The sequence below is a fragment of the Lissotriton vulgaris genome, unplaced genomic scaffold (genome assembly GCF_964263255.1).
Source record: "Lissotriton vulgaris unplaced genomic scaffold, aLisVul1.2 SCAFFOLD_3100, whole genome shotgun sequence".
In the NCBI taxonomy this organism is placed as follows: Eukaryota; Metazoa; Chordata; class Amphibia; order Caudata; family Salamandridae; genus Lissotriton; species Lissotriton vulgaris.
This window is the reverse complement of record NW_028247153.1, coordinates 25,383-47,579: the sequence shown is the minus strand read 5'-3', so window position 1 is coordinate 47,579 and position 22,197 is coordinate 25,383. Positions and strand designations below refer to the sequence as shown.

Here is a 22,197-nt window from a genome sequence, read left to right as displayed (position 1 = left end):
ACACCCCTCATAGGGTCCTGTTCCGAGGGGAAACTGCTGGCTATGGGCTGAGAAGAAACCCCGTGCCCTCTTCGCAGCTGGCGGACTTTGCCTTGGGCTAAGACTGTGGTACCTGATCATCAGACTGGTAACAGGCCTGCCGGCCGTTTTGATTTATCACCTGCCCCTGGTTAACCATGTGACTTTGAGACAGACTACCGTTGTAGTTGTTCCCCTTTTTTCTCTTTTGATTTAATAAAGGTTGAAAGGAGTGTAATGTTTGAAGACCGCTGGTATGTGGTCAAGTGTTTGCGCACGTAGCCGTGCGTTAGCGCGACCGTGATACGTCACGGCCGCGTGGACTATAAATAAAGAAAGGCGTGGTCACGGGACTAGTCCGGACCACGCGGAGACTAAGAGTGTGTCCTGGGGTCATCATTAATCGCGCTGCGACTGGGGCGCTGCGCGAGGCCTACAGGCCCCTACACAGACCAGGACTGGTTGAGGGAGTTTGTTGGGCCTGCACTGCAGTCCCTGCAGAAGAGGTCGGAGTGCGAGGAGGTCGACAGGATCCAGTAAGTGTTTTGCATTTCGTTTTTAATTTTTTTATTTTATTTGACCGCCCGCCTTCCTCAGTAAATTACAGCACCACTGGGGAATGGTGTAATACCTTAAGGCCCTCTTGTACGGAGTTGGTTTTTCTGTGTCCTGAGCCTTCATGCAGCCCCTAGGCCATTCAGTGCTCAGTGCAGGGCCAAGTGCCTGTTTTTATCAGCTTGCAGCCTAAAATGAATTATTTTTTAACTCAATAATTATCGGAGCTAGAGCTTGATTTTCAGACAGTACAGCTCGGAAACAGTGAGCAGGATTTGCCTCTCTACATTTCTGAGCTGGGCTTCCAAAAATAATGTTCTAGATCAGAAACATATTGTGCTAAATGAATGCAGTTTGCACTCTGCAGGCGCATAAAACAAGCGCGCTGATCTAGGACAGGCCCTCATGATAGGACCGTCTATGTTTTTAGCAAATCAATCCCGGTGCTGGCACTGTTCATCCTTCAATATACTCGTATGGCGCTGTGGCCGATTGGAATCCATGCTGCCCAGATCAAGGGACCTTCGCTGTTTCTACACCTGGGCAGGGTCTAGTGCTTTAATCTCTCATTTCTGTCTGAATCATTGCGAATTTGGATGAGATATTATATTGAAATATCTCCTCCACAGGAAGGTACAGATTGTAGTGTCCCTGTAGTATATATTTACAAAAGGCGTAGTCAAAGCGTGAAGTGGCCTTCCAGGAGGCGACACAAGTACAGTGTCACACTGGATGAAAAGAAATCATGAGAGCGGTTTCGTTCCCGCCTGCTCCCACAAATTTCACCCTCGTTTTCTACAACATAGTTAAATCTTTGCGGAAGCTCAGATGCTCACAAGTCAGGACATGTAGTAATTTAATTATAGTCAATCAGGCACTCTAACTGCCCATAATATGCAGACTGTTTCTCTGCATGTTTTATCATAAACTTGAGCTCGGACAACCAACAGTTTGAAGAAAAAACAAAGACAGAGAATAACTTATAAAATTACTTTTTTCCTACCAATGACTTTCAGCTGAAGAGTGTAATCATGGATCTTGTACAGATGATTCTGAGGTTTTTCGCTCACGATGCATTGGTAGGTCCCCTCATCTTGTACCCTAACATGCTGAAGGATCAGCGATGAACCATCTGAGTCCAGTTTAGTGCGGTTCACATACTTTGGGTCCTGATGCTGGGGCTTCTCTTGGCCATTGTGTGCCTCCAGAACAACCTCCAGTGAAGAGGAAACTTCCTTCTGCCAGTAGACCACCTTGGTACCATTGACAGTTGTCTTTGCATTAAATTTACAAGGGAGCAATGCAGTATCTTCTCTGAGCACGGTCATTCCATTGATGGCAGTAACTCCTTTAAAAGAAAGAAAACATGATGACATACTTTATATGACATACTTTATAGGAAATCAAGGTTCATTGTGGTACCCAGCGGACCATGAGTCGTGTGCTGCATTCAGTGTAGAAACAGTTCCAAAGTAAGATCACAAATTGGCTACTGGATTAATTAAATGTGAGAATGCTGTTTAAAGAGGATACAAAGTGTTTGGGATAGGTTCACATTTTGGTAATCAGATAGCCCACCAAAGCCAGAAAATTATTCATGGTGGTGTTGCATGGAACAAGATGTATGCATTTATAATAAGCACATGTAAAAATTTGATTAGATGAGTAATCCTGTTTGAACTAGTCCAGGAACAGAAGATGTAAATGAACTACATTGTGGAAGGACAAGAGCTGGGAGAAAGTGTATTTCCAACAGGACACGTTTGCCACAGTGAAATCCTTAATGCAGAGGCAAATCATACCCATAAAGGTCTCTCTGCTATGCAGGATTGCCTTTACGTTGGCACATAGAAGGACTCTTACTAGATGAACAATTGTGTATTATGTGGCACAACATTTTTTGTCTACTGTCAATTTAATTTTCTGCCCTCCGTGAATTTAAACCTCTCCAGGCACCGATAAAAACAGGGTTTTCCCCGCTGATGTCAACATAATTCTACAAGGTGCCCATTTTCCCTTGAAAAAAAAATCTCTTTTGGGACACAGAAATGTTTCAATCTTTGCAAATTAACATCTTATCAGTGGCAGAACAATGTCTCCAGAACTGCATACAAATGTTTCTCATGTACACAGAAAGTCATAAGTGCTACACAGATATGGCTAACTCTTTGGTCAATGGAATCTGTGCTTCGCGCCAAAAACACACATGTAAGTTGCATTGAGAGTGGTCTTTGTCAGGGCAGATATGAGTGGCCCAATTAGATCAAATCTGTGGCACCTTTTTGAAAGTTGAGCCAGTGATGCTTTGTTTAAAGGACTTGGGGATCTGACTAGTGATTTGCTTCGGGAACATAGCAGTCGTGGCTCTCCATACTTGCGGGTGGGGGGTGGGTGGGGGCCACAGGTGTTACAATGAGGGGTTAAAATAAAAAGAAAAATTACCTGACCGGGGCCCGCGCAGCCTCTGGAAAATAGTGGGTGAACGCTGTCCACCCATATGTACCCTTGACTTGTGTCCTGGTTTCCAAGTATTCCTTGGTAGCTCAGGTCAGTGTTATTCAGATGGCCTGGCACCACCCTGTCCACGCCAGTGATATAGTTCCCTGGGAGATCAAACTCGTTGGTTTTCATCACGGACGCCTTCCAGGGTTTTTTGTGCTTCTTTTTTTCCTGCGTACCGTTTTTTCACTCTGGTTCTGGCGTTCCTGCAGATATCTAATTTACTCTCCAATTTTGGGCACGCCATTGATATTTTTCCTCTGATAGGGAGAATGTCTCGGCACCCAAGACTTCTGAGTGATCCTGGCCCAGTTCCGCTTCCTACCGGATCTTTTTAGAGCTCACGGGCCTACGTCATCTGTCCTCTTCAAGGCAGTTTGTATATTCATCTGTCTGCCGTATATCAAGGAATGCCCTTTTCCCCTGACCTTCGGGTCTAGCTCTCTTATGTTGGGCCGGGTCCCGCGTTTTCCTGCTCCTGAAATGAAACAGGAATAGACATTCTCCCTCCTCTCCTGTAAGTCAATCACAACGCTGCAATGGCAGCGTTGTGATTGGTGTGGAGTCCCGGACAGCGTCCAACAGGGCACCTGTAGGGAGGCCATTTTCTCTATGTAGGCTGCATGCAGAAAATGTAGAGTGCGCATGACTGCTTTGGTCGGCCCCAGGGCTGAACAAACAGTCAGGGTACTCAGAGTGGTGCAAGTCACTCCTCCCTGACCCACCCTCCCCCAACCAGGCATACCTGTCTTCTGCTTTCTCGCAGCACGAGAAGCAGAAACATAAAATGGTATTTAAAATGCCATTTTATGTTTCTGCTTCTTGCACTGCGAGAAAGCAGTGGGCGGGGCTCCCCGCCCAAATAGAAGAGCCGCCCCTGGAACATAGTGGCTCTGTTTTGGATGTGAAGTCTGTATATTGGAGAAACTGAACCCTGGAGATACTGAATCCTGGTTCTTGCTCATGCCTTAGATCTATTGGTGAGTGGATCTCTGAGCCCTGATAACACAATGAGCACACTTTTCCTGTTTGCGCCTTGCTCCACCTTTAAATAGGTGTGTAGTGTGCAAACAGGGAATGTGTGCCCTATTACAGAGAACGCACTGCCCTCAGGGATTAGCGATCCCTTTATGGGCGGGTGCAGTGAGTGGCTGCACCTGCTTGCAGGGGAATGTTTGGGGGGCCCTTGGGACCCCCTCCAGAATGCTGCCTCTGGGGGTGCACTGACACTACATCACCTTTTTATGGTGCACTTTGAGTGCACCTTCTGACAGCTTCTTTGCTTTTGCACCCGTGTTCATAAATACTCTTTAAATAACCACTGGATAACCTTGTTTTCCTCAGAACCTGGGCAATACAAACACAATATGTTCTGTCAGATAGAATAAGAATGAATTATCCAGTTTGTCCCAAATTCAACTTCACAACTCTATCTCTTTTGAAATGAGGAAAAACATGGGGGTCTGATCGATACAAACATTAAAACTGACATGAATTTAATGATTACATAATGGATTTCAATCCGCAGTGTCAAAAAATTGCATGAGTCATACAATTGATTACGTTAAAAAAATAGGTTCTCCCTAGGTGGTCAGTGAAAAATAGTGCTTGTACAGTACATCAAAAGGAAATTAATTGTAACACAAACCTTATAGTTTTCAAATATGCCCGTCCAATATGTACAAATCTGTGGTTCACCATAAATGGGCTGAGTGTGTCAGTCTTGCAATTGCCCATGTCAGGTAGTACATTAGTACAGGCTGGATATGAGATTGTCAACCTTTCCAACCGCATAAAAAGCATGTGTTTTTATTGTAGGGGGTGCGGGCGTAAGGGGCATTTTGCCCAAAAGTGCAGTGTTAAAGACAACAACCGGGTAAAAGTGGCAATGGTAATGGATGAAATGTCTGGAGAGGGTTGTGCTGTTCTCACTGACAGAGTGTTCTGTGTCACAGGGGAGGCAGGCGAAGTTGAGACTTCAGGCAGATCTTTTAGACCTGAGGCAGAATTTTCCATTGAAAAAAAGGTTGTGGAATAAATGGTAGATTCCGGGTCACTTCACACTATCACTCAGAAAGAAATGTTGAGAAAGTGGTCAAATGTACGCATGCTACCTAAAGATATCAACCCGGGTGGCTATCAAGTTGAGCAAATTCACATTAATTGGTTATTGCATACAAATGTCACATTCAAGGAACGGTGTATAAGAGGCATGGTGTATGTTGCTGAGTCAGGTCCTCCCATTCTGTGGTGGTATCATCAATATGACCTGCATTTTATCATAATTCATGTGCATCTACCCTAGTCATGGCGGTTGAAGATACAACACTAGAGGATATTTTGCAGGGAAGACACTCCGCAGTTATGGCACCTCTGGAAGTAGGGGTCCCGCAGGGGTCTATTCTTAGCCCCCTGCTCTTTAACATCTTTCTGGCCCCCCTTGCAGAGGTGGCGGAGTCTTTCGGCGCTCAGATCGTGTCCTACGCCGACGACACCCAGCTCTTGTTCACATATGACAAGAATGAGGTGTTTGATGGGACTCGCATCAGAAGCTGCTTAGAGGCAGTCTTTGGTTGGTTCAGAGGGCACGGCTTAAAATGCAACTCCGACAAGTCGGAGCTGCTTTTCTCTGGCTGCGCCACTGAACCAAATTGGAAAAGCTGGTGGCCGCAAGACTTGTTTCCACCTGCAAATGCAAGTGTCAAAGCTAAAAATCTAGGAATCACTGTTGACAATGATTTAACTTTTGGGCCTCAAATATCTTGCCTCTCGGGGAAATGTTTCGGCATCCTTCGGATGCTCAGAAAATTTCTCCCTTTGATCTCAATCAATCATCGAAGGGTCATTGTTCAAGCACTTGTTGGGTCTAGATTAGACTACGCAAATGCCCTTTACCTAGGTCTCCCCAAATACCTTGTGAGGAGACTTCAAGTAGTCCAAAATTCAGCTGCCCGGGCTATTTACGGGCTCCCCAGACGCGCTAGTGCCTCAGACTTGTTAAAAGAACTACACTGGCTTCCTATAGCCAAGAGGGTCCTTTTTAAAAGTCTGACGCTGACTTTCAAAGCCCTTCATGACATTGGCCCTAGCTACATCAGGAAACGTCTTGTTTTTTACAAGCCTAACAGAGCCTTACGGTCTGCCTCTCTGTCTAAAATGGTTGTTCCGGCCATTAAACGCGCCAGACAAGGTGGCCGCTCTTTTCACCACTTGGCTCCTCGTGCCTGGAACGAGCTTCCCCTTTCTCTTAGACAGATCTCCAGCCTTATGTCTTTCAGAAAGGCTTTAAAAACTTGGCTCTTCACCAGATAGGCCCCCCGCCTTTCCTTACGGTTTTCAGTTATGTTGCCACCCCCGAAGGACTTCTTCGCCAAAGCGCCGGGACACTCCTTCTGGAGTAGCTGTTGCGCTATAGAACATTGTGATAACATTGTGTGATAACAAGAAATACGTTTTTCAGAGAAGAGTTGCGTGAATTTGCATGGTTATGTCCAAGAAATTAACTTGAAGCAAGGAGCAGTCCGCATGCAACACAAAGTAAGGAGGATACCAATTTCAGTGAGGGAGGAGGTAAGGAAGTTATTGGTTGACGTGCTTGGAAGTGGTGTCATTAAGCCCATTCAGACCTCCAATTAAATCTCCCCAGTCGTCAACCCACATTAGAAGGATTGTAAGCTGAAGTTCTGTGTGGATCTAAGGGGGTTAAATCAGAACATTGTGACTGACAATTTTCCACTTCCCAATATCAACAAACTTATTTTGCTACTCAGAGGAGGAAGGCTCTTTTCCAAACTTAACCTTATGCATGCTTACCATCCAATAAGCCTCCATGATAGGTCCAAGTCCTTAACAGTGTTTATCACCATGGAAGGCACTTATAAATTCACCCGAATGCCGTTTAGATTGGTTTCAGCAGCTAGTGTCTTCCCTTCCACTGGATGCTGAGTGAGGTATTTAAGGGTTTGGACAATGTCATCTAACCTCAGGAAGACATTTTGATTTTTGGAAAACCAGTCAAGAGTCATAATGTGCACTTGAAAATGGTATTAGACCATCTTTCTAAATCTGGCTTGACCTTGAGAATAGAAAAGTGTGCATTTTTGGTGAAAGAGAGTGGATACTTAGGACACACGTTATCCTCTGAGAGTGTCAAATCTAAGAAGGATTTGTTGTCTGTAACCAGAGCTGCACCATCGGCTAGGGATAAAGAGCAACTGTGCTTTTTAGGTTTCGGCTACCGTCGCACTGCGTAAGCAGTGGGCGGAGCTGAAATCTTTTGTTAGTAGTATGGGGGCCTGAACACGCCCCTCTTCTCCATTGGCTGGCCTCGTAAATGCTGGCCAGCCATTGGAGGAGAGGAGCGTCACTCAGTTCAGAGCCCGCCTTGACGCGATTCGGGAGCGTTTCTGGGTCTTTTTTTAAGTCCCGCCCTCTCCTCTTCCCATTGGCTGGAATTTTACCTTCCAGCCAATGGGAAGGGGAGAGGGCAAAAAACACACCCCCGAATCGCAAATTGACATTGTTATTACAATACTCTTGAGCGCGTGCGGACCAAGGTGCCGTCTGCGGGGAGGAGGCGGGGGGCTAAATTCGATCCTTACACTCGCGCGGGAACACGGGGGCGGTGCTGAAGGGCAGCAGAGGTATCACATTTGCGTGCATTCTCCATAGGCCGCGCGCGCTGAATCCGACATTGTACCAAGTAGGTTGTCTCCTGTGGGCTTCCGTCGGCGTGTTGTACTGCCCGCCTGCTCCCCTCCCTTCCTGCCCGCCTTTTCCCTGTCTGTCCCGGCGATGCGCGAGGAGGAAACCATGCAGGTGAGCGCAACTTTGAGCTGCGGATACAGTGGCGCAATTGATTCGGAGCTTTTAGTTTGGTACAGTGCCTTAGTTGGTCGAGGGAAATAATCTCACGTGCAGTGTACTTCCGGGTGGGGCAAATGTTTATGATTTCCGCGAACTTCGCTCACTCACCAATCCATGTATTTGTGTGAATTGTCCCATGTATACGCGTGCCGAGCCCACTTTTGATGTTTTGATCTTAGTTTTAGACCCATTTCACTAACGGAGTTTCTTCCCTACAAGAAGACTACATGCAAGAAGTTTTCAAGCAGGAAAAGCAAAAAAAATCAAACCATCACGGCCTGCACTCTGGTGTTTTCCTCTAAAACTCTAGTAACCCCATTGATAGAGCAGTAGTATAAGGAGGTGTAGGTAATGTTTTCTAGCAGTACAAGAGTATGGCGCAAACCTTGGCAAATGGTAGAAGAGTGCAACTTCATATACCTGAGTAATGCCAGCATAAGCAATGTTCAGGTGCGCCCTGGTATTATTATATTTGCTTCTTTCACTTGGCCGAGGTAAAAACATAAAGCATTGAAATGAACATTACCGATGTGTATCTCTTTCTTAATACCTTACTTTCATAATAGGCTCTTGTACACTCTTCTGTCTGCTTTTCCCCCATTGCTTTTCCTTCTCTTCCTTTCATTCTCTTTTCACCTGTCATTTCCCTATTTGGTTCACTCTCCTTAGTAGCGTTTTCTCATACCTGTTCAACCTTCTCTCGCCCTTCTGTGCTCTCCTTTCGCTGGTTACTTTGGTATCTCTCCATACTTTCTGTGCCTTTTGATTTGCCTTTCTCATCCCTTCATCCTCACTCCTCCATTTTAGTTCTCACTAGTGAAAGCTTTTGCAACTATAATTCTGGACCGTACTGGTAGATTGCTTCATGCCCCACCTCAAAAACTGGTGAAGCACAGGTAAATAAAAAAAAAACACAGCAGACCACTGAATGGAGCACAGAGCTCTGCAGTTGACACAAATTGAAACCCACCCACACTGAGAGGCATTCCTGGTCTCCCAATAGACCACAAATGAAAGCCCTAGTGGCCCTTTTTGGATACAATATTGCCTCAGCACCAAGAAACAAACCGATTTCTTTACGGAGAGTACATTGCATTATTCTCTTAAACAAGGGATGCTCTATCTAGAACCAAGTTTGGGCTGTGTGGGGATGTAGGTAATTGTGAGAGATTACACTGGCCACTTGGCTTTTACTTTCTCCTTGTGGTGTATTATATTTGGATTTGTATAGAGTTTACTAATCTCTGGGTTATTGTTTGGTGGTGAAAGCTGTTGCCCCTGCTGCAGCGGAACAAACTTTGGGAGAGTGTGACCCTTCCGTATTAAACCAACGACATAGCTCCAAGTTGTAATTCGCCTCATCAAGGGTACTAAGCGCTATGTAAATACAATTTCAAATGTGAAACATGAGTAAAAGGCATATTTCACTGCACATAATAGATTGGGGTATTGTATTGTATTGTAATTGCATTTATATAGCGCTTACTACCCCTGACGAGGCGTCAAAGCTCTTTTTCAGCGAGTAGCACGCTACTCCGGGAACCATAGAAGATTAGTGTTGAATTAGTATAATGAAATATGAAAGTAATTTCAAGGATAGCAGAGGAATAGAAGAGGGAAAAAGGTTTGGCAAGACTTATGACAGATGCATCTGCGCGCAGCATTCACGCTCAGCGGTCGCGCCAAAGGTGTGCAAAAGGTAAGCCCGTCTACGCCCGTCCGCGCCTGGCCCGCGCCCAGCGCCAGACCCCCTGGTCCACGCAAACCCCACTCCACCCGCATAACATATGACGCCGCCACCCTCCTAGCCCTTAACCCCGGACGCACACCGCAATGCTACGAAGCTGCCCCAGGACGTACCCACGGTCCCTTCACCTGCCACTCCTGCAAATTTACCAGCATCAAGACCCATACCAAATCCACTAACCCCAAAACAAATCCGACTCCTACCACCTGAAGTGCATCCTGCTAAACACCCGCTTGGTCCACAGACACGCCTCTGAACTCTGGGATCGACTGGACACTATATCTCCGGACGTCGCCTTCCTTACTGAAACATGGATGAACGCATCATCAACACCCGACATCGCCATAGCCATCCCGGACAACTATAAGATCATCCGAAAAGACCGCACCGTCCAAACAGGAGGAGGCATCGCCATCGTCCATAAGAACACCATCAAAATCACGACCAGGTCCGACGATATCCTTACAACCGCAGAACACCTCCACTTCCAGATCCACACCGACCCTAGGACCACACTCAGAGGCACCCTCATCTACAGGCCTCCAGGAACCCGTAAACAATTCAGCGAAGACATCACTGACTTCATCAGTCCACATGCCCTCGCCTCCGAGAACTACTTTCTACTAGGAGACCTCAACTTCCACCTGGAAAAGAAAAATGACAGCAACACCACCACCCTTCTTGACAACCTGGCAATCTCGGCCTCAAACAACTTGTTGACACCCCCACCCATGTAGCCGGACATACGCTCGACCCAATCTTCACCTCCAGCAAACACATCTCCTTTGATCACACCACAGCTCTTCATTGGACGGACCACAGTTGTATTCACTTCAGCTACGAAACCACCTCGACCCACAACCCCCCACAACTGATTCCCCGAAGAAAATGGAACAAAATCACCACCGACCAACTCCTCACATCGCTCAACCAAAACCCACCCGCCCTCTCTTCGGACCCAAACCAAGCGGCCATCAAATTCAAACAATGGATCACTCACAGCGCTGACAAATTAGCACCCTTGAAAAACCATCACATCAAACAAGACAGCAAAAAGGCCCCCTGGTTCAACGATGACCTTAAGAATTCCAAGAAGCTATGCCGTACTCTCGAGAAAACATAGAGAAAAAACCCAACCACCAACAACATGACCACCTTCAAGGCAGCCACCCGCAAACACCACCAGCTGATTCGATCCACCAAGAAATCAGCATTCAAGAATCGACTCGACAACAACGCCCATAACAGCAAGGAACTATTCAACATCGTCAAAGAATTCACCAACCCCACCGCAGCCTCAAACGACATCACTCCCTCCCAAGACCTCTGCGATTCGTTATCCTCCTTCTTCTACAACAAAATTCCAGACATACATAACAGTTTTGAAAACAGCTCCAACAAACAATCCTCTCCACCCCCCTCAGAACCTAAACCGCCCTCTAACAACCTCAGCGCCTGGAACCCAATCACCACTGAAGACACCATCCGCCTAATGAACTCCATCCATTCTGGCTCGCCAACCGACCCATGCCCCCACCACATCTTCAACAAAGCTGACTCCATCATCGCACCCCATCTTCGAGATGTCATCAACTGCTCCTTCAACTCTGCTACCTTCCCAGAAAGCTGGAAACATGCCGAAGTCAGCGCCCTCCTGAAGAAACCCACTGCAGAACCCTCTGAACTTAAAAACTACCGCCCCATATCCCTCCTCCCATTCCCGGCCAAAGTCATTGAGAAAGCCGTCAATAGCCAACTCGCCGCCTTCCTCGAATCCAACAACTCCCTCGATCCCTCACAGTCCGGCTTTCGAGCCAAACACAGCACCGAAACCGCCCTCATCGCAGCAACAGACGACATCCGAACACTACTGGACAACGGAGAAACAGTGGCCCTCATTCTACTCGACCTTTCCGCCGCCTTCGACACTGTCTGTCACAGCACCCTCATACAACGCCTCAGCAACATCGGCATAAAAGGAAAAGCCTTGGACTGGATCATCTCGTTCCTAGCTGGGAGAACTCAGAGAGTCCGACTTCCCCCGTTCAAATCAGAGGCCACCGAAGTCATCTGCGGTGTACCACAAGGATCATCACTCAGTCCCACCCTCTTCAACGTTTACATGAGTCCACTCGCTTCCATCGCGCGTCAACACAACCTTAACATCATCTCCTACGCTGACGACACCCTGCTGATCCTTTCCCTCACCAAAGACCCCAACACCGCCAAAACCAATCTTCACGAAGGCATGAAAGAAGTAGCCGTATGGATGAAAAACAGCCGCCTAAAACTTAACTCAGACAAAACGGAAGTGCTCATCCTAGGATGATCCCCCTCTGCCTGGGACGACTCATGGTGGCCTTCGGATCTGGGCTCAGCACCCATACCCACAGACTACGCACGTAACCTTAGCTTCATACTAGACTCCTCACTCTCGATGACCAGACAAGTCAACGCCGTCTCATCCTCCTGCTTCAACGTACTTTGTATGCTCAAAAAAATCTTCCATTGGATCCCCGCCGAAACAAGAAAGACCGTCACCCACGCACTGGTTACGAGTCGACTAGACTACGGAAACACCCTCTACGCCGGAATTACAGCCAAATTACAGAAAAAACTCCAACGCATCCAAAACGCATCAGCGAGACTCATTTTGGACATCCCTCGCCAAGATCACATTACCGGCCACCTGAAAGACCTCCACTGGCTTCCAGTCAACAAGAGAATAACAGTCCGTCTCCTCACCCACGCACACAAGGCCCTCTACAAACTAGGGCCCGAATGCCTCAACACTCGACTATCCTTCTACACACCCACCCGCCAACTAAGATCCTCCAATCAAGGTCTCGCCGCAGTTCCGCGCATCCAAAGATCCACGATGGGAGGTAGATCCTTCTCCTACTTGGCGGCCAAGACCTGGAACTCACTCCCCACTCACCTCCGCCTTACACAGAATCACATCTCCTTCAGAAAAGAACTTAAAACCTGGCTATTCAATAAATATTAATCCCCCCTCCCCATGCGCCTTGAGACCCTCTGGGTGAATAGTGCGCTATATAAATTCTTGAACTTGAACTTGAACTTGACCTCTGCCCGCGCACCTATGGCACGGACAGGCACCCAATGACGCGCTTCCGCTCATACCGCAGGAAGAGTTGGTTGCGTGGGTTTAGTCACTGAGCAAATGAAATGTGTCCTTTTGGTAAACAACCACACATAATGTTAATGTGGAGCACTTCCGGAGTCCGAGCCTCGTATTTCTCCTGGCGCTTAAATTATGCTTGCTATTGCCAGTCGGCGTTACTCATGTTATCGCCCCTTGGACGATGAAAGGCTGAGTTACACTCAAGGGGTTCGGACTCTTGCAGCATGCAGCTCACCGGCTGCTGTTCATCAATGTCATGTTTCTTGAGATGTTAAGTTGACTTATTTCGACAGCTAGAAAGACATCCTGGTGAATTGGGGGTGCGAGCTGGGCACTGCCGCGGAAGCTGCAGGCAGGAGCCAGTCAAGTGCTGGCATTGCCACCCCTGCGCTGTGCTTGCTCTCCTGAGTGTGTGTGTGGCTTTGGGTGGGTGTGTGTGGCTTTGGGTGGGTGTGTGTGGCTTTGGGTGGGTGTGTGTGGCTCTGGGTGGGTGTGTGGCTCTGGGTGGGTGTGTGTGGCTCTGGGTGGGTGTGTGTGGCTCTGGGTGGGTGTGTGTGGCTCTCTCTACGTGTGGCTCTCTCTGCGTGTGGCTCGCTCTGTGTGTGTGGGTCTGTGTGGGTCTGTGTGTGTGTGTGGGGGTCTGTGTGGGTGTGTGTGTGTGAATCTGTGTGTTTTTGTGTGGCATTTGCCAGAGATTAAACTATTGGCATTGTAAATGACAATGCCATTTATTTATCTGTTTTCAAAACCAACACATAAATACAAATTCTGTCATTTACAATGCCAATAGCTCAAACTTTTCAAAAGGCGAAACCATTGCATTGTAAATGCTTGTTTCTAGTATTGTCGAGGAAGGGAGCGAGTTTTAGTAGGGGGTGTGAGCAACACAATTGTTTTTTTATAAATTAAGGCGGAAGTGTGCAAAGCTAATATTATGGTGCCTTTTGATAATAAAAAGAAAACCACAATTATGGTTGATGCGAGTGCCACAGGCATTGATGCAGTACTTACTCAAACACATGGTTCCACCGAAAACACTGTTGCCTTTGCCTCATGCTCATTAACATCTACTGAGTGACATTATGCAGTCATTGAAAGAGATACTCAGGCAGCAGTGTAGGGCATTGAGTATTTCCAAACAAGTTTGGGGTTTCCACAGCACATTACGCACCAATCACAAACCTCTTCTGAAAATAGTGTCACCTGGATGTACAGAGAGGCAGGGGTGGCTGGTGACATTTGAAAGTGGTGCGGCGTAAACTAATTTGCATATTGCACCGCAGCGATTGAGCGCAGTGAGCGAGCCCGAACCACCTTGCATCCATCCATACATCATTCATGCATCCACCCATCTATCCACCCACCCACCATCCATACATCATTCATGCATCCACCCATCCATCCATCCATCATGCATCCACCCATCATGCATGCATGCATCCATACATCATTCATACATCCACCCATACATCCACCCACCCATCCTGCATCCATACATCATTCATGCACCCACCCATCCACCCATCCACCCATCATGCATCCACCCATCATGCATGCATCCATGCATCCATGCATCCACCCACCCTGCATACATCATTCATTCATGCATCCACCCATCCATCCATCATGCATCCGCCCATCATGTATGCATGCATCCATACATCATTCATGCATCCACCCATCCATCCACCCGACCATCCTGCATCCATACATCATTCATTCATGCACCCACCCATCCATCCATCCACCCATCCATCCATCATGCATCCACCCATCATGCATGCATCCATCCATACATTTTGTGTATTTGTATTTGTGGGGTTATTTGTAAAGCGCGGCATTCGCTCCGGAGGGAGCATCTTGGCGCTAAGTGTTCTTGATGGCCGGTAGGGGACAGAGCGGGATTAGATGGCTGCTTTAGTGAGATCGTCGGGAAGGCTGAAGATCCAGGTCTTCAGAGCCTTTCTAAAAGGTTTTTCTTGTGTTATTTGCCTAAGGTGTTTGGGCAAATTGTTCCATGCCTTGGTGGCTAGGTGGCTCACGGTTTTACCTCCTTTCGTCTTCAGATTGTATTTTGCAGGCAGGATGAGGTTGTCCTGTGCCGAACGGAGAGATCGCTTGGGGATGTAGTGGGGAAAGCGTTTGAGGAGGTATTTTGGGCCGGAATTGTTGAAGGATCTGAAGGCGATGATAAGAATCTTAAATAAAATTCTCTTGTGGAGAGGTAGCCAGTGTAAGAAGCGAAGAGCTGCGGAGGTGGAAGCTCTCCGGGGCAGTTTGAGTACAAGTCGAGCAGCTGTATTTAACACGCTCTGGAGTTTAGCGAGAGTGCTCTTTTTTGTCCCAGCCAGTAGGCCGTTGCAATAATCCAATCGGGAGATTATAAGGGCCACTGTTACGCTCTTTCTGGCGTCGAGAGGGAGGAAATTAAAGAACTTTCTTAGGGATCTTATTGTCCCGAAGCATTTGCCGGCTACAGTCTTAACATGGTGGTCGAATGAAAGATCTGAGTCAAAGATGACGCCCAAGTTCCTAGCCGTAGTTACAGTTTGGGGGGGGGCGATAGAGTCGTCAGGCCACCAGAGGGCTGGGCAGAAGGGGGTATTCTTGCCGATTGGGAGAATCTCAGTTTTATTTGAGTTACACTTCAAATGATTTGCATTCATCCAGTGGAAGACTTTCGTTAGGCAGTTTTTAAGGTTGAGTTCTGCGGTGGTGGAACTACCATCCAGAGGCACGATGAGCTGGGTGTCATCGGCGTAGGAGGTTACAGGGATTCCAAAGGATTCAATCAGGGACAAAAGGGGAATAAGGTAGATGTTGAAAAGGAGGGGGCTTAGGATCGAACCCTGCGGGACACCTGAGAGAATCGTTTTCTCTTTTGAGTGAAAAGGGCCCAGAGCGACGGTCTGAGATCGGTCAGCCAAGAATGATTTTAACCAGGCTAGAGCGTGATCTGAGATCCCTGAGATACATCATTCATGCATGCATCCACCCATCCATCCACCCACCCATCCTGCATCCATACATCATTCATACATCCACCCATACATCCACCCACCCATCCTGCATCCATACATCATTCATGCACCCACCCATCCACCCATCCATCCATCATGCATCCACCCATCATGCATGCATCCATGCATCCAGCCATCCACCCACCTACCCACCCTGCATACATCATTCATTCATGCATCCACCCATCCATCCATCATGCATCCGCCCATCATGTATGCATGCATCCATACATCATTCATTCATCCACCCATCCATCCACCCACCCATCCTGCATCCATACATCATTCATTCATGCATGCATCTATCCATCCATCATGCATCCACCCATCATGCAAGCATCCATCCATACATCATTCAGGCATCCATCCATCCATCCACCCATCCATCCAACAAGTCCCCCAAAACAACTGACTTAGGGGGACTTGATTTAGTTTTCAGGCACGTAAATGACATTCCTGTAAACATTGTAAAAACATCCAGACGTTTGTTCAACTGAACACACTCTAGGACGCTGAATCCATCACACTGAGATTCTGTCACGATAAGGAAGACCCTCCGGCGTTTCCAATACAAGAACTTCACGAAGTGTAAGCACAGCACACATTACTTCTGCAGTAGTAATTTTTGAAAACATTATGGCAGGATTAAAATAATGGATCTGGTGGCAGAGTAGATAACTTCAAATTGTTTCTGACGTGTTCCTTTCAGTCACCACAAATGTGTAGAGAGTCACGGCCGGCATGAATCCGGGCGGTACGCGCGAGGGGGGGGGGGTGTATTTAATTACATTTTTACAAACAAATAAACTTACCAGGGTGAGGAATCTCCTCTGCCGGTCCCGCCGCGCATCCCGTCTCCGAGTCCTCTCATGGCAAGTGGCAAATCATGAGACTGGATGTGACTCAAGGGCAGCTACTCAACTGTATCCTGCCTGTTGACAGGGCATGGGGCGGCCATTCGTCACTGCCCGTGCAGGATCCTATCTTCAGGCTCCTGTACTACATTAGGCATGCGCAGCATGCCTAATGTAATGTCAATGGAGCGGGGGGGGCTGAAATTAAAAGCGCCCCTTGCAGATGCGCAGTCGGAGTCTGCTGGACTCCTGCTGCTCTCGCCTGGTGCACGTTTGTAGTGGAATGACGACTGACTGTGCTCATGCGCAGTTGAATCTGTGAAGCAGCTGCCAGCACAGGCAGGAAATGTAAACAGACGAATTTCGTCTGCCGTCTGTTTACATTTCCTACTGTCCGTGGGCAGCATGGTCAGCGACTGGCTGCCGCCCCCTCCCATATGACCACACCAAACCCCGGACACATGAACATGAAACATGGTTATCTTTGGAAGGCGGGAGGTCGCAAGACCCCCCGGCCGTATTTATTAAGATATAAAATTAATAAATTTTAATTGCATGGTAAACAATTTATACAAAAATCAGCAGGACATTAGATGCAATATTGTCAACAAGTTTGAGAGACTAACCTTAACAGAAACTCTAATACAGATTGTTTCCTAACCGAATCTAACATCCTCATCTAGATTTTTGTATACTACATTTCTGGCCATATGACAAGGTCGCTAACCGGTGTCAGGTCCTACTAGCTGCGCCTCACCTAGAGATGTGCGCATGCGCAGCCGGGCCTGGTAATTACCCGGTCCACGCCGTGAACTCCATTTACTCACTAAAGGAGGGCCCTTACTCTGCGCCATCCGGTGACGTCATAAGTATGCGCGCGCGGGGTGGCTACCAGCCTAAGGAAAGCATGACTACTCCAACCCGCGCTCCTTTGAAGCACCAGTTACCTTGCCCCTGAAGTTCTAGGAGGGGCCAATGGCCTCCTCCCCCTGGGCGGGAACCTCCATAGGATGATGCCCGCCCCCTCAGACCTTAAAATAGCTGCTCACCGGTCATGACCTTACCGCATGCCCCATACCTAATAAATACGACGACCTATGGTCACGACACGAGCGAGGGGCACGACACGATGTGGGGGAGCGTCCAGGGAACAAGAGGGTCTCCTGGGCGCTCCCCGCTTCTTTATCCACGAGGGGCCCAATGGGGGTGCTACGCCCCCCACCCAGCCCCTCCTGCGGCCCGTCCCCCGACCCGGATGTCCTACAATGCCATCCGGGTCAGGGAGGGCGCCAACCAATCGGTGGTGGGGCGCGCCCAGGAGGGCACGCCCCACCACCGAGAAGCACGGAGGAGGAGGAGGCGGTCGCCGCGCCGCCATGCGGGCGGGGGGGCCAAGGGCCCCCCCTTTTCATTTTGCTTGTTGAATCTGCCTAGTGGGGCGCTGCCCCGACGCCCCTATGGACCAGCCGCCCCTGCAGAGAGGTGTGGTGCAGCGGCGAGGGCGTCTGACTTCAGAGCACAGGGTTCACGTTTCGACCCCCGGCTCCAACGGCAGCTCAGCTCAGCACCATGTGACTCTCGGCAATAGTTCACTTAATTTCCATGAGAGCCCCCAGCGCCTTGAGACCCGTAAGGGTGATTAATTCACGCTTTACAAGTATGGATTTTATTTTACTGGAAAGGGTTTAGCAAAAATTGCCAGGCTGGCCTTGCACTTACAGTAGTATGATTATTACATTGAACACATACCGGGCTGGAAGAATATTCAAGCCAATTGTTTCTCACGCATGCCACTTTTCCTGGAGATTTGTGGAGAAGGAGGGAATTATTCACATTGAACATGAAGGTGCAGTGGCAAGTGTGGGAGACATTGTTCAATGGTGTAGAGGTGTTCTAACTGAAGCAGAAAGGACTGTTGGTATGAATAATGATGAGGTGTTGAAAGAGGTCATTGTGATAAAGAAAGGTGGCAGGAGGGGGAGAACATTGTCTCTTCCTTTGCAGCCATATGGCAAAGTTTTGAATGAACGTTCAGTAATTAAAGACAAGATGGGCATGCGGGGTGACAAAGAAATACCCTCTGGTGAGGTGTACAAAAGGCTTTTTGACATTGCACATGAGGGGCATCTTGGACAAACTGTCAGAAAAATAAGGTTGAGTAAAGGGTTCTGGTGGCCAACTAAAGACCATGATGTAGTTGAATGGGTTACAAGGTGTTCTGAGTATGATGAGAGTGAGAAGAGGTTAAGATTTGGTGAGCAATCTGACTTAGGTGGCATTTGTGATCTTGGAAGCCCTTCATTGGGCCCATGTCAGGTTTGGGGTGGAGTTGAAACTTCGCCATGGTGATGGTGGATGTCCACTCAAGGTGGGTGGTTGTGAAATTTGGTCTGAGATCACTACCAGAGCAACTATAGCAGTGTTTTGAGATGATTTTAGAGAATAATGTTAACCAGTTGTCTTAATCAACGATAATGGGACGTAACTCATGTCTGAAATAAATCGGGATTTTCTATTGTCATGTGGTGTCAGACATACCTGCACTGCTTTGTACAATCCCCAGGCAAATGGAATTGTAGAGATGGTGAATCATTATTAACTGGGTTTTCCGAATGGCTGGGGTCAACAGATTAAATGTGGATACCACCATTTCCTATCTTGTTTGGGCTTATCGCACAACGTAGAACTATGCCCCAGGAGAGGTTCCTTTTTGCATGATGAGGGGTAGGAAACACACTTCCAAACTTAACCCCTCATGGATGCAGGACATAATCGAAGGGAGATGTGTTTGACCCAGCAGTGTTCCCTCAAATATCATGGGAGAATCTAAAATTGTTCTGGGTAATTGGGTTAACATCAAATCAGGTAGGATAACAAAAGATTTGAGTGAGTTGTGTGGGCCATACAAAGTTAAGAGTGTGTTTAGATGGCATGTTGTGTTAACCAATGGCGAGCGTTGGAACTTGAGAAGAGTGGCCAAGTGTGCTGCATTTGGATTTGCAAAGAGTGGAAATGAGGATGATGAGTTCTGTTGATATATGTGCATAAGAGATGAATAAGTTGTACACTCAAATGGCCTTCGCAGGGATGTTGGCAGTGGCTTCTGTAACTCTACTGGTGCCAGATCTGGTGCTGGTTCAACTGCGAACAACTTGTCTGGTGTTCAGTCTAGCAGAATTCCTAGGTTCAGGAGACCAGCCCCTTATTTAAAAGGCTTTATTCAGTAAATTGTATTTGTGTGTATTATGTGAAATCTTATTGCAAGGTTTCCTCCTTAGGGAGCAGAGGTGTTTCACTATGCAGTTTTTCATACCTGTCTTTCCGTGTTTGAAAGGTTTCTTTTATTGCACCTGTTTTGTCATTGGACGTAGTTCCTTTGTTGCCTTTTTGTTTTTATGATTCTTTTTTCCATTTTGCATCATGTGTGGGAACAGAAGGGGATGTGTTGTAATGCTATTACTTCTTAATGGAATGTTCATTACTTATGTTCTATTTGAACTATGCTTGCGTGTGCAGTTACCTGCTGACTGGCGAAGGAAGCACCACGTCTGTTGCCTTAAGAATAGAGTGTATGGTCAAGTGCCTGGTGTGCGCCTACTTCACTTAACATGCTATCGTAATTATTTCCTGAGAGAGCCTGTTGTCAACTGAGCCTCCTGAGAAAGCTATCAGATGTAGTTTAAATGTTCTCTGTTTGATTGTATTGATTAAGATGAGAGACCCTGCGCTGAAAAAAAAACATTGTCGTGCGCATATGAAGTTGTTTCTTCACATAAATCATGTCATGCGCACTTTCAGGTTTTTATTCCAAACCAAGCTACTGTACAGTTACACCCACCATCTTGTGCAATGCAACAGTTTATACAATGTTTTACTGCCATCTAGTGGTGGTTTTTAAAATCTTCACCGCACTTCTTCAATAAGGATGTAACTATTTTCAGCGATGTGCTCACATCTGGTGTCCGACCCCTACTTCTACTTTATTGTGCACACACAAAAACCTCTGCAAAATGGCACATTAGTGGAAGCATAATATATCATTCAATTGTTTTTCTGCGATGTGCATGCAGTACAATTAAACAAATACATTTATTCTAATGGCATGTGCATGTCAATTTAATATTATGGTGAATTCACTTCTAGCGTGATGTGCACATATATATATATGGTATAACAAAACACAGCAGAGGGACCATAATTTATAGTCCAATTGCTTTTTTTCATTTTGCGCAATGTGCACGCTTTAAACATTGAACAAGTTCTTACCACATAAACAAAACATACTATCATTTATACTTGTCAGTTCTTTTGCCTAAAACCAACGGGGGTCTGTTTCAAAGCACAAGTAAATCTTATATATTAATAATTTCCTGTATTTGCTATGCTATGAAATATTTTTTTCCTATCGCATTTAAACTCTTCTATCAGATGTTACATCCATTATTGCATACATTTTTCCTAACCTCCTAGTCATAATTATTTTTTTTGCTTTAATTTGAAATCTTCTACATTGATAAACAATGTAATTGGATCTGTCACAAAAGCCCTCCAGTTTAAAGAGGATCTACCTATCCCAGGAAAAGATGGAACAAGGAATTTCGTACCTATTTGGTACAATAAAAGCAGAAAAAATGCCACTTGACAGAAGAAAATGTATATTGCTACATTGTCCAGGCTCAGAAGGCTAATGAAATACTCAGGCCGTTACCTAAAGAGGTTCCGACCGGAGGAGGAGATTTGAGTGATTTTGATTGAGGCCATGTACAGGTTAGAAAAAGAGTTCAAGCTACCCACATCAGTAACTTTGCAAAGTTATCATTTCTATAAACGGGTCCAAAAACCCAGTAAGACACCTGATGAGTTACTGACAGCTCTGAGAGGGTTGATCGGTACCTGTACTTGTGGGACGTCTGTTGATGAAATGATGAGAGAACAATTCATGGTTAATACCAACTCTACGAAGTATGGGCAATCTCAAAGTAGGTTAACTAATAGCTACTGCTAAAGCAATAGAAATATGAGTGTCCTGGTTGAAGGAGGTGAAAGAAGATAGGTCTGAAAAGAGACATGGGGCCAGATGTAGGTCGCCAATTACCGGTCGGTAACGGCCGAATTCGGCCGTTACCGACCGGTAATTGGTTTTTGAGATGTAGGGGCCATTATTTTACAGAATCGGTAAATTTACTGATTCGGTAAATCCCAGATGTAGGTAGCACTGTTTACAGTGCTACAGGCCTTCAGAATTCGGTATTTTAACATCCAATACAATTGGGTGGTAAAATACCGAATTCAGGTGTACATGCACATCTGTGCATGTACACCTGTGCCATGTGACACACATACATGCCCTAAGGGCTCACAAGCCTGGAATTGGGGTGCTACAGGGTGTCAAAGTGACACCCCGTTCACCCTTGCAGGATTCAGTATTTACTGATTCGGTAAATACCAAATCGGTATTTTCCATTGCTTCCTATGGGCTTCAAGGCCCATAGG

General features: G+C 46.8%; 1 protein-coding gene across 1 annotated transcript in view; it reads right to left on the bottom strand.

Moving 5' to 3' along the window:
- Positions 1-22,197, bottom strand: part of LOC147665620 (T-lymphocyte activation antigen CD86-like) — a 155,052-nt gene that overhangs the window by 118,722 nt on the left and 14,133 nt on the right. Inside the window, exon 2 of the mRNA XM_086949639.1 lies at positions 1,577-1,921. Coding sequence (XP_086805765.1) covers positions 1,577-1,921 — 345 coding nt within the window. The remainder of the gene's footprint in view (positions 1-1,576; positions 1,922-22,197) is intronic.